The sequence below is a fragment of the Oryzias melastigma genome, linkage group LG10 (genome assembly GCF_002922805.2).
Source record: "Oryzias melastigma strain HK-1 linkage group LG10, ASM292280v2, whole genome shotgun sequence".
NCBI lineage: Eukaryota > Metazoa > Chordata > Actinopteri > Beloniformes > Adrianichthyidae > Oryzias > Oryzias melastigma.
Genome location: NC_050521.1, coordinates 2568602 through 2581160, shown reverse-complemented (window position 1 = coordinate 2581160; position 12559 = coordinate 2568602). Strand labels below are relative to the sequence as shown.

The 12559-nt window shown below is 42.6% G+C and overlaps 1 protein-coding gene across 10 annotated transcripts in view; it reads left to right on the top strand.

The window, feature by feature from the left end:
• The window catches only part of si:dkey-237h12.3 (teneurin-3), a 210027-nt gene that overhangs the window by 169619 nt on the left and 27849 nt on the right, over positions 1-12559 (top strand). For all 10 annotated transcript variants that reach the window (XM_024262578.2, XM_036213790.1, XM_036213789.1 and 7 more), the window contains one exon: positions 10313-10562. In XM_024262578.2, the coding sequence (XP_024118346.1) occupies positions 10313-10562 (250 nt within the window). The remainder of the gene's footprint in view (positions 1-10312; positions 10563-12559) is intronic.

The window sequence follows — 12559 nt, the reverse complement described above, 5'->3', positions numbered from 1 at the left end:
AGGCCAGCTGGATGGATGCTGGTTCCGCTAAACTTCATGTGATATCTGTTCAGGTCTGAGGTGCTGGTGGGACACACCTGTACCTGACCAGACTGATGAAGAGGAGGGATCTTCATCCATCATCCACACATGCATCAGAGCCACAACAGAACGACGATGAATACCAAAAATCCATAATGTTAACGCTGTTTCAGACCTGGAAAATCAGAGCAGAAAAAGAATAATAAAATAATAGAAACAGACTAGAAATAGCAATAAACTAAATGTGCAGCTAAAGCCAGGCCTGGACCTTAACAGGAAAAACAACCTAAACTCAGAGCCAATAAGCCCAGAAGAGCAGCTGAGAGGATTAAAACCCAGTGAGATGTGATGGAACAGAAGAGCCGATCCTCACAAAACCCACAGCCGGTTTATTTTTATGATGCAACGCACCATTTCCTGATCATTTGGTTTCCCCCAACCAACAAAACACATCTAGACTTCTGATCTAAAATCAGATGGGAAACATTTCATGGCAGAAGGTTAGGGAGAAAGTCAGGAGAGGAGGAAGTTTAGGAGAATATTCCAAATCATGCAACATCTGCAGCAGAATTTTTTTGGAAATGCATAGATACACTTCAGAAATGACTTATCTTTTCAGTTTTTTTTAATAATTTTTGGTTCTAATCTAGCAGATTTTCTCAGATCATCAAGATCTCTCCTTTACCTCCTCCAGGAGTTAGAACCAAAACACACATCAAGGCCTCATTTTGGTCTCAAGGTCTGACGATCTGTGGAGGATTTTCAGGATAAACTGAAGGCTCGTCTGTTTAAAGCCCAACTCTGATCATCTTTTGATCTATTTTCAAAGTGTTCCAAGTGTTTTTTTAATGCTGTTTTTAGGCAAAAAAAAATAAACAAGAAGCTTTGTGCATAGCAGCAAGAGTTCATTAGAAATTCACTTCTGAGTTGTCACTGGGACTGTTGGCGTGGAGCAAACCCACCCCGATTCTCAGTTTACGCTCTAGCTTACAGCCCCAAGCTAACATCAGCGGTGCAGCAAAAATAGTGATCAATATCAGAGCTATCAGTCATAGAGTTTAGATCCAGATTCCAGCTCAGACGAGGAAAACAAAGACGTTCATGGATCTATTTGTCTGTAGGTGGATGCATCAGAATGGAGCGGAGCCGGAAGACTTTTTTCTTCTGCTCCTCATTCAAAATGATTTGAATACGAATAAATACTATTTTAATGTTAATATTCTTTATATATGTCCTCCATCATGAGAAAAATGTTTCATTTGTTGGAAACAGCATTTTCATTAGTGAAAGTTTGAAGTTTTTTTTCTCTGAACTTGTCCTGTTCAGCAGCTGAACCTCTTGTGTTGGACAGATGGCTCTTTTAGTATAAAAGATTGCACTACTGTAACATATTTTATTTCTGTCATATTCTTTGCTTGTATCTGTTGTGTTTTATAAATTCATGTCTGTTTCTGAACTTTAGACAGCCATCAGGCTTTTATTTTGCTTACAGATCTCCACATGAGATTGTGTGTTAGTATGGATGGAGGAGTGAAGGACGACATCCAAATGAAGGATGACTGCTTCCTTGTTTTTATGAAGCAGGGTCACAATTTCTGCTTCCAAACTGGAGAAATCATTTGTCTTCAAAAGTATTTTGAAATAGCTAACATGGTTTTCATTTTCACTGAATGCACGTCTTTGAAGAAGCAGAGGCTGAAATTACTGAGAATCTCAGAGGTGGAATTACAAACAGATAAAGAGAGCTGAGCTTTAGCGTGAAGGATCCTGCACATGTGAAGCTTCCTTTAAATAGAGAAATCCTTAACAAGAACAGAATCAGAGCTGCATAAAAGGACCAGTTTCCACTAAACTCATTGTTTATTCCTTTTCTAAAGTCCTTCTGTTCACATCCCAAAGACCGACCAGCCATTTTTCCACTCTGACTATGATCGGGCTGAACAATAACCAGAGCAGTGCCTGACAAAAGCAGGTGAGGAGCGTTCCTCCTGCGTAAATGTCAGCGTGCTGAGGGGCTGAGGCGTGTCGCCTGCTCCTCTGTCACTGCACGGAGGAATGACCTTCAGAGACACACCTGAGGGTCGACCTGCTCACCTCCCGGCGGTGGAGGGACGCCTTTCACAGCACGGGGAGGGGGGGTTGTTGCTGTGATTGAGCAGTACACAGTCTGGAACACAGCAGCAGAAAACAAATGTTCTTACAGAGGATTTTCCAGATAAATGTCGCAGTTTTAAAGTTGTTTTGCGCCTCCGTCTCAGCAGAAAATAAATGTTAACTTCTTATCTGTCTGAAGCAGCAGTCGGTAAAAAAACATAATAAAATCCTTCCAGAAGGAAATGTTCTGAAAAATACTCGGAATGAACTTTCATCAATCTTAGGAAAGTGTTTTTTAATGTAAATTAAATGTACAGACTGAGCGAGGCAGAGCACATTTATTATTTTTAGTTATCAATTTGCTCATTTCGTGGTGCTCTGAACAAAGCCCCGTGCTGCTCAGCAGGTGGGAGGGTGCAGGTATTAGTATTAATAACCTCAACAAAACACCATCCATCATGGAGGGCGTGAAGTTTGCGTGACGGCTGCGCTCTACGGCCGCGCACCTCCACTATGTGAGGTCTTCACCTGCCTGCGAGGGTTTCTGCTCTCTCGTTTGAGACCAGTAATTATTCAAGCGTCCTCAGCAGACGCAGCAGCCTTGAGCGCCTGCCCTCCCCCTGTGTGTCTGCCCAGGGTGGAAGTGAGAGTCCGAACGAATCTGATGCTTTGAGACCTGTACGCTTCAACCTGCCTGGTGTGCTGCCCAGTAGATCAGGGGAGTCAAACTCAATCACACAAGGGGCAAAAACCCAAAACACACCGGAGGATAAACAGGATAAACATTTATTGAACACTCTGAAACTACATTTTTAAAACTTTAAAACTGTAACTTTTTAACATAATTATGAACTAGATATATAGCATTACCTACAATAATGCTAGTGTGAATGCTGTAAGCTGAATTTGGCTGCTGAAGATGCTGAAATTGATAGATAAAAACACTGACGCTGATAGACAGCTAAAATATGACCTAAATGCCAAATTAGCCTAAAGAACAACTTAGGATTGCCAAAACAGCTAGCATGTAGCCTAAATTAGCCAAAACAGCTAATATTAGCCTAACGCCAAAACAGTCTAAAAAACTTTTAAAAAAAAAAGTCTAAATTAACCAAAACATGTATCTGAAATATTAGCTAAACTCCAAAATAGCCTAAAAAATCTTAATTAATGCCGAAATAGTCCAAACAGCTAGCAGAATGACAATTTTTAAAACTTTAAAACTGTAACTTTTTAACATAATTATGAACTAGATATATAACATTACCTACAATAATGCTAGTGTGAATGCTGTAAGCTGAATTTGGCTGCTGAAGATGCTGAAATTGATAGCTGAAAGCACTGACGCTGATAGACAGCTAAAATATGACCTAAATGCCAAATTATCCTAAAAAACAACTTAGGATTGCCAAAACAGCTAGCATGTAGCTGAAATATTAGCTAAACTCCAAAATAGCTTAAATAATCTTAGTAAATGCCAAAATAGTCCAAAAAGCTAAAAGAATGTACATTTTTAAAACTTTAAAACTGTAACTTTTTAACATAATTATGAATAATAAAAAGGCAGGAATATTATTCCAGAATAAATCAACTTAAACCTTAAATAACTTTCAATATTTTACTCTTCATAAAAATATATTTGGTAAAAAATAATTCAAGTTAGAAATAAGTGCAAGATATCATCGGGTCATTAATGAGAATAAAATAAAATGATCTGGAGGGCCGGATAGAATTTCCCAGAGGGCCGGATCCGGCCCCCGGGCCTTGACTTTGACACCTGCTGTAGATAAACCCACCTAACTGCCATGTTAACAAACTTTTCTCTTGCTAGCAAAGTTTGTCTCATGCTTGCAGTAGTTTAACAGACAGCTGTGGGGGCTCTCCCACTTGAATGTGTAAAACTAAATATATTCTCGTTTCCCAAAGCTGATTTATTTTGTTTTGTTAGCACATCCTTTCAGCTCCTGGAGAATTCGAGCTAAAAACCTCTGTGTGGTCGGACCGCGTTCTCAAATAAAGTCCTTTAATAAAATCATGCATGCATGCACAGGCTCCACTGCTCTCATCCTCAGCATTATCAGCCGTGCATCCCGCACAGATCGCATCTCAGAGGATGCACAAACTGGCTCGTCTTTTATTAGTTATGCTTGTGGAGGAGCGTCGGAGGCTTTGATTTGTCTCCTGGTTTGAATCTTGATGCAGCATCACAGGGAACAGACGCCACAGCTTGTTCTAATGTGCCACGCCACTCAGAAGCTTAACTTTATGAAGTGAGCAGAACAACAGTGGAGTGCGCCCGCAGCTTTTCTGCTGCAGGTGTTTGATCCCCGCCCGTCTCAAAGAGAGGCACAGCCCTCTGCAAAGCGCCGTCACAGCTGGAGCATCGACACATAGGTGCAACACGTGTGATATGTTAATGTCTGCTGCATCCTTTACTCGACTGAGCCGCTGTGTGCCTGAAGTCATGGAGAAACCAAATGTCAGTGTGCATTAAACGTCATTTCTCCGGCTTGTTGTTGAGCGTGAAAGGCGTGATGACAGAAATAAAACAGGAAGCAGATGGTGTGGAGCTTTTCGTAAATGCTGTAGCCTCCCCAAGGTGCTTTTTTCTCATGCTCTTTGTTCCTACACAAAAAAATCTTCCCTTATGAAGAAAAACACTGCAAAGTTTTGCTAAATGTAAAAGGAAGGGAAGCAGTCTGTGTTTTTCAGTCTCATTAACCTGTGTCTGACGGAAGCTTGATGCTGCAGCCCAGCAAGTATGGAGAGAAACAAGTATCACCCCGATGTGTGCGAGCGTAATTCTGGATTTGTAACTCATACAGTACATTTACATTAGTACAAAAATTACAAAATTCCAAAAACTACAATTCACACATGCACACATTAAAAAGACAACAGGTTGAAACCAACTATACGCACAAATCGCTTCTTACACACACAAAACCACATTTGCATAGATGTGAGACTCTTCACGTCTCAGATTCATCCGTCAGTGATGCGTTTAAAGGCTCTGATGCTGGGTCATCAGAGTTTTCCTATTCGCCGCTTTGAACTTTATTGTGAATAATATCCGGTGAAAATTTGATATTTTCTCACTTTACTAGACTTTAACTTGATGATTAATAAATGAAAGTCTAAATATGTGATTTTAAAACACTCGGCACTAGAATGTCTCTATTCTGATTGCACTTTCCCTGCAGTTGATCAGCCCAACGCCCCGCTCCAGAGCGGGGAGTTCTGGTCGGCAAACTTCGCCGGTCAATTGCAGGCAGCAGTGCGAGGTCGCTCTAAACCCCCACAGAGCAGTGAGGGCTGAACTGAACAATCCACTGGTTCCGACTGTTTAGAAGGATCCGGCATCACCTGTTATCCCCGTGAGGTTTGAAGGATCCGGCATCACCTGTTATCCCGTGAGGTTTGAAGGATCCGGCATCACCTGTTATCCCGTGAGGTTTGAAGGATCCGGCATCACCTGTTATCCCGTGAGGTGACCAGTGCTGGGGGAAGCCTGGTGCCGGGGGCGCTGTCAGGGGAGGGGCTGCAGAGAGAAAGCGGTCAATTCTGGAAAATACTTTTATTTTTAAAGGGAAATGTGTTTAAAAATGTTTGTTTAGACTTTTTTTATATAAATATTGGGCATATGTGTTTCAGAAAGTGGGAAAATGTGAAGTTTCACCAGATAAAATTCATAATGTAATTTCAAAGAGACACATCACAGAGAATCTGGCCATGAAGAAAAAATATGGCGCTCGAAACTAAATACCCGGAAGTCCTTGATCAGAACCCCTTATTTTCAGCTTTCAACCTTTTTTTCCCCTTGACATACCATAACTGCTTATGTCAGGAGTGTCAAACTCAGTCTCACAAGGGGCCAAAATCCAAAACACACCTTAGGTCAGGGGCCGAACAGGATAAACATTTATTGAGCACTGTAAAACTACTTTTTAAAACTTTAAAACTGTAGCTTTTTAACATAAATATGAACTAGATATATAGAATTATCTGTGATAATTCTAGTGAATCCTGTAAGCCTAATTTGGCTGCTGAAGATGCTGAAATTGATAGCTAAAAATGCCAAAGCCGATAGTCAGCTACAATATTAGCTAAATGCCAAATTAGCCTAAAAAACATTTTTGCACAAAATGTAATGTATGAGTTACAAATGAAGAACTATGCACGCACGGGGGTGGTACTTATTTCTCTCCATGCATAAGCCCCTCAGTGGAGTGTGGAGAGGTTGAATGTAGACATCAGCCTGTCAGGCCTGGTTCTGATGCTAAATGCGTCTGTAAACGTGTTACATCTGTTGGTATCTGTTTTTGCACATTCATTCTTATCTGGGGTTCACTTGCATTTGACTGACATTCAGTCACTTTTGGACGTGAGATTTCTGTTGGTTTCGGTCAGCGCTCGCAGCTCGATATGAACCCGAGTGTCGCTGCTTGCCTTCAGAGCCGCTCCGCTATTGATTCTTTAAAGTTGTAAAAGCTTGACTAATGTCCTCGGCCGGCACGTTAGCTGGAGGGGGTCCTCAGCAGCTGCACAGCAGTTTATCTCCAAACATTTGCTATCGCTCTTTGTTGTGAGTCCGGCTGGCTTCTCGCTCCACTCTGAACATCTGAGGAGCTTTTCTCAGGTCGTTTGTAGACCTGAGCCGGGGCGCTCTCCCCGTCTGCCTCGTCTCCTCAGCCTGTCAGACCAGATAAGGTAAATTGGCGGTGTCTGTGCTGCGCTCGTGTCCTCCTGCCCCCCGTTTCTTCGTTACAAGTGGATATGCCTTCCCCTCAGTCTGCAGCTCGTCTCTATCTAGGGTAACACAGCTGATACTTAATAGACAGTGTTCCGTGAGCCCCTATCTCCAAGTGGCTCGTGCACTCGCTGCATTTTAAGCCACCAGGGTCTCCTGTCTGCTTTTAGCCTTAATCAGGATCAGCGGGACCCCGGGTGGTGTCCAGGAAGAGAGGGAACAAAGACAGAGAGGGTGCAATTAAGACAGACTCCCATTTGTCCCCCACCAATCGTGGCGCTCGCCATGTGTCACCAAGGTGACATTGCTCAAGGGCTCCAATTTAGTATCGCATACAGAGGCTCGGCCTTGCGTTGGCACTATTAATCATGTGAGAAGCTGTGATGTCAACATGAAAAATTTCTTTTCTCATTCCTCGCTACACGACTCAATTTAGCCTTTTATCAAACAAATTATTGCCTTCTGCAATGTCTCGGAGGAGGAAATCCGCTCAGCTTTGGCCGCGCGCTGCGGTATTATCATCTCCATGAACAAGCAGCTGGCTGGATTTGGGAAGATGACATTTCGCCCCTCACGCACAAAGTCCCGTAATACTTCATCTGTGTTTCATTTCCATGTTGTTCTCTGTTCCGGGAAGCGGCCTTCAGACTTCCTGCGCCCTGTGGGCGCCGCTGCCCGCTGGGCTCAATGCTGCGTGGCATTCAGGTGGACCCCCATTGGGGGGTGTTCTTTAAAAACATGTTGCCACAAATGCATATTTGTGGAGTTAAAGAAAACTGGAGTGGTGTTACTGCCCCCCCTCGCCCCCCTCCCCAGCACATCCAGACAGCCTGAAGCGCTGGACGATCTGAAGCCAGATTTCCCATCAGAGCGGCTCTCCAGCTGTGCTATCCCTCAAACAATCATCACCGCTAATGTGTCGTGGCCAAGTGTCCTTGAGGGAGGGGGGGGCTTAATCCGCTCAATCACTCCAAGCCAGCAGAGGACACGGGCGTGTGAGGAAGTCAAAGGGAAAGACACAGACTGATGGCAGGAATGACTCCTGACTGATAATTATTTCATTCCATCATCACAGCCTTTGGAAGGACCTGAGTCTGAAAGCTCAGTTGCAGACCAATGAAGACTGTTTTTAAGTCTTGATGATGGAGGACGGATTTAAAGAAAATTAAGATTAAAATCGATCCATGAACGTCTTTGTTTTCCTCGTCTGAGCTGGAATCTGGATAATTCCAGGGGTCTGCAAGCCAACAGGAAAGCATGTATGGATAATGGGGAAAGGGGCAGGCTTACTCCACGCCAACAGTCCCGCCCACAACTCAGAGATGAATTTCTAATGAACTCCTGCTGCTCTGCAGAAACTATGTCCTATAGAACAACATGAGTTTTTAAATACTTCTTGAATGTAATTAAAAAGTGAAGAAGTGAATGAAAAACAAGAGAAACAATTTACTTTGATACATGAATGAATCAAAATCTTGATTAAAAAAAAAAAAAAAAAACATCTGGTAGAAGTATAAATAATTTGTAACTTCTCTAGGTGGATTCACACCAAATGTGATTAGCACAACAACTTCTCACAGCCCGGAATCTTTTGCTGCACAACAAACGCACTGCTCATCCTTAAAACTGAGCTCCTGCCAGACCGCCGCAGGCGTCGCTCAAGTCGTGTCGCAGCACTTAACATTGAAACTGGCCACCTCCGCCGCGCAAATCACAGTCGGTGTGAATGAACCTTTAGCCTTTTAAATAGAACAATAAAAACTGGTGAAAAAAAGTAACTGTCAAACAAACTGTTTCAAACATTCGATATCGATATCTGCAGGGTGGCATCAAAACGATAGAGCTGCCACGATTAATCGGCTAATTAACTATTAACATAGTCGACGACTAATTTAATAGTCGATTAATCGTTACTTTATATTATATAGAGTCAGAGTGCAGTAAAGTTGAAAGTTATAATGTCATTCTGCTCATTTTTGGACTATTTTGGCATTTATTTAGGTTTTTTAGGCTATTATGGAGTTTAGCTAATATTTCAGCTACATGCTAGCTGTTCTGGGTAACTAAGGCTTTTTTAAGTTTTTTAGGTTAATTTGGCATTAAACTACTATTTTAGCTGGCTATCAGCTTCAGCAATTTCAGCATCTTCAGCAGCCAAATTCAGCTTACAGCATTCACCCTAGCATTATCACAGGTAATGCTATATATCTAGTTTTTGTTAGTTTTTAGCTAATGATGGTTAATGTGTGTTTTACATCCAGTTTGCCCATGACCCGATCAGTCGACTAATTGGAAAAAATAATCTATGATTAGTCGACTATTAAAATAATCGTTCGTGGCAGCACTCATACAATACCAACTTGAGATCAAAACTATTGATATTTTGGATTGATTTGCCCAGCATTACTGTTCGTGTGGTGGTGAGATCTACATTACTCCTCACCGTGAGCTGTGATGGAGTTCGTCATGGAAATGAGCAGTTGTTGTTTTTTTTCAAACATCTGGATATCACGCTCTTCTTCACGGTTCTAATCACCTTAAATGCTTCCTCTCCTCAGAGTTGGTCTTTGTGGCAGAAGCGTCCGCCTGTCACCTGCCTGAACGTCTCTATCAGACTGTTTGTTTCTGCGGCGAGCCGCTCACTCAGATCGCAGCTCAATTAGAATCCCAAGGTCACACATTTCCAGGCGTCACACACAAAGCTCCGCCGCCGGCCAATTTGTCTTTGTTAGAGGCTGCTGTGCCACGCTGTCCGATACTAAACAGAGATTGGTCGGACTGTCCTGACAAGGAGCTCCACAGCCTGCGCCTTCATTTGAATTCGCCCTTCGATCAGTTAAATCAATGAAGGGGACTAATCAGAGGGGGACAGCCGCATGCTTGGCTAAGCCTGCTCTGCAGCGGCATTATGTGGCCAGTCAGTGGTGTCATACACCCACTAATTAGGACAGAGGCAGGGTAATTCACACAAGTTGGTGCGTGTGAATAATTGAGTGCTCCCAGCATGCACTTCTTTCCTTTGATGTGCTTTTGCACCCTTTGAAGAGAGTCCCACTATATCCATGCCCCTTAAGAAAGCCGGTTATATCTGCTCCTGTTCAAATATTAATCTGTTGTGACTCACCACATTCTCTGGATCTTCTGAACTGGATGGACCTTTATGTTTTTGGCGGGTTCCACTCTTCTGTGTTTATGTTAACCTCCTCTCAGAGAGATGTGTCAGGTGTTACAAAAAAGAGAACTTCAGCTTTGTGTCTGTGTCCTCTGGGCTTTATTTAAACATTCTTATGACATCTGTGTTAGCCAGGAGAAGACAAACACCCCCAATCCCAGCTCATTCCTTTCCTTAATGAAATATAAACGCCCAGCTTTCCATTTAGACTCCTAAACTGAGGGTTTCTGTGGGGGCAGAGCTGTGCTCTCATGTGTGGATGTTTGCTGTCTCAGGCATCCTCTACAAAGGCAGCGGGGAGAACCAGTTCATCTCCCTGCAGCCCCCTGTCATTTCCACCGTGATGGGGAACGGCCGGCGCCGGAGCATCTCGTGCCCCAGCTGTAACGGACAGGCTCAGGGGAACAAGCTGCTGGCCCCCGTGGCTCTGGCCTGGGGCATCGATGGAAGCCTCTATGTGGGCGACTTCAACTTCATCCGCCGCATCTACCCCTCTGGAAACGTGACCAGCATCATGGAGCTCCGGTAAGAACCTTTTCTTTTTTGGACGGACAAGGTTTTAAAAAACTTGATATTGAGAACAGACACTTTTCACGTGACGTCACACAAAACGGCGAGTGTGCAGAGTGACTCTGGTTTATGGGTTACAGCGGCAAAGCTGACAGCTGAACGCTGTTTACAGCAATTTTACCTAAATAATAAAAGGTAACCTTATCGAATTGTAACATAAATTTGTACAATATGTATTTTCTAAATGTCCTACCTGGTTGTTTTGTTTTTCCTCTCAGATCAAATGTCAGTATTCCTCCTGCAGAACGCTCCACAGCTGCTTCCCCATCATTACCCAAACCAGTCGTGGATTATTTCTCTCTACAACCCGGTCATAGTTAGACGAAGGTTACAGGAACTTCATTGAATGCTGCTGGTTTGATTATGAATTCAGATTTTCTTCTTCTAATTGATGCTAACGCTAACGCTAGCTTTCCACGACAGGGATGAGACGTAGATCTGTAGAAGATCTTTTCTGACCAGTTAATGTTGATTACATTTCATAAAATCACTAAAAACAGACAAAAGTCAGACAATTTCAACATGTCTGACAATAAAGAAAAGCTAATAACTATGCGTTATTTCCTGACGTTGCTCCTCTTTGCTGTTGCTCATAACCGTGTCTGATCCTGCAGGATAATAAAGGGAAACAAGGAGAAAAATTATTTGAAACCGTCAAAAATATATTCCTATTGAAAACATTCCTATTATTACAATTACTCCTTAAAATACCCCGAATAACAACAAATGCCTCTGATTACAATGACTAATTTTAGTGTTGGGTTCAGTTAAAACACATGTGGCCAACATGCAGCAATGTGGATCTTAGCTGCACCTATTAACTGTGGTCAATATGAATTTGCATCAGTTTTTGTGCTGATCGCACTTAAAACACGTGTGAACAACATCAAATAAAATAGAACCTGTTAGAATAAAATCTGCTCAAATAAAAGGTCGATATTTTCAATAAAACCTCAAATATTGAAGGATTATTCACATTTGGATTTAGATTTGTGAACGATTTTAATGAAAATACAGTTCAGCAGAACATTCTCTGTTAAAATTGGTAAGGTAACCTTTCATTATTTACGTAACATTGTCAGTTTTGTTGTTCTGAATACCGGAAGTCACTCTTCGCATTTTCGACCCTGTCTCCATTTTGTCTGACGTTGCCGTCTATTCAAAGAAACCAAAATCACATCTGACCGTTGGACTGTTTTCGCTAAGGAGACAAAAAAGAGTGAGAAAGACATGGTAAATGTTCATCCGCTGACCCTGCCTCTATAGGAGGTCAGCCTGACGGTCAGGAGACCCCTCAGTGAGGTCTCAGTGCTTCAGTGATGGAAGACAACCCAACAGTCCTCCATAACCACACACTGATAAAGTTAAACTGGAACCGATTCAGGCTTTGGCTGCTAAAGTTGGACCCGAGAGCCTTGAAACTGTTGGCACCTTTAATATGACAGTTCTGCTGTTTTTAGCTGTTTGGACTCTGACCTGGAATGGAAGTAAATTCAGAGCAAAAAAAAAAAAAAAAAAAATCCCACTACTTCATTTTTGCTGAGATGGAGACGGGAAATGGAGGAGCGGGCTGACACTCGTCTCGCCTCCTCATATAAATTTGAAATCTTTCCCCGATCCATCTCCAGAGTTGTGAAAGACATCCTGCCTTGGGCGTGTAATTGGGATGATTTGCGCCTTCGTGCCATGTTGGCTTCAGTCTGCGGTGACTCTGCTGGCTCACTTCAGTGTGGCAGATGTTGATTAAATGTGCGTTAGTCCATCATCTTCCATGAAATGGCGTGGAGGTCGCTGCAGTGTTTGGAGTTGTTTTGTAAGATAATATCCAGATTAGAGGTCTGGATGTGCAGCAAAAATCTAGAATAGGGACAAACATCTTCCTCTGAAAGGCTGGCTTTAAAGAGCTTTTTTCTTTAGAATCATGCGGGGGTCTGCTTTTTCAGACTGTGACC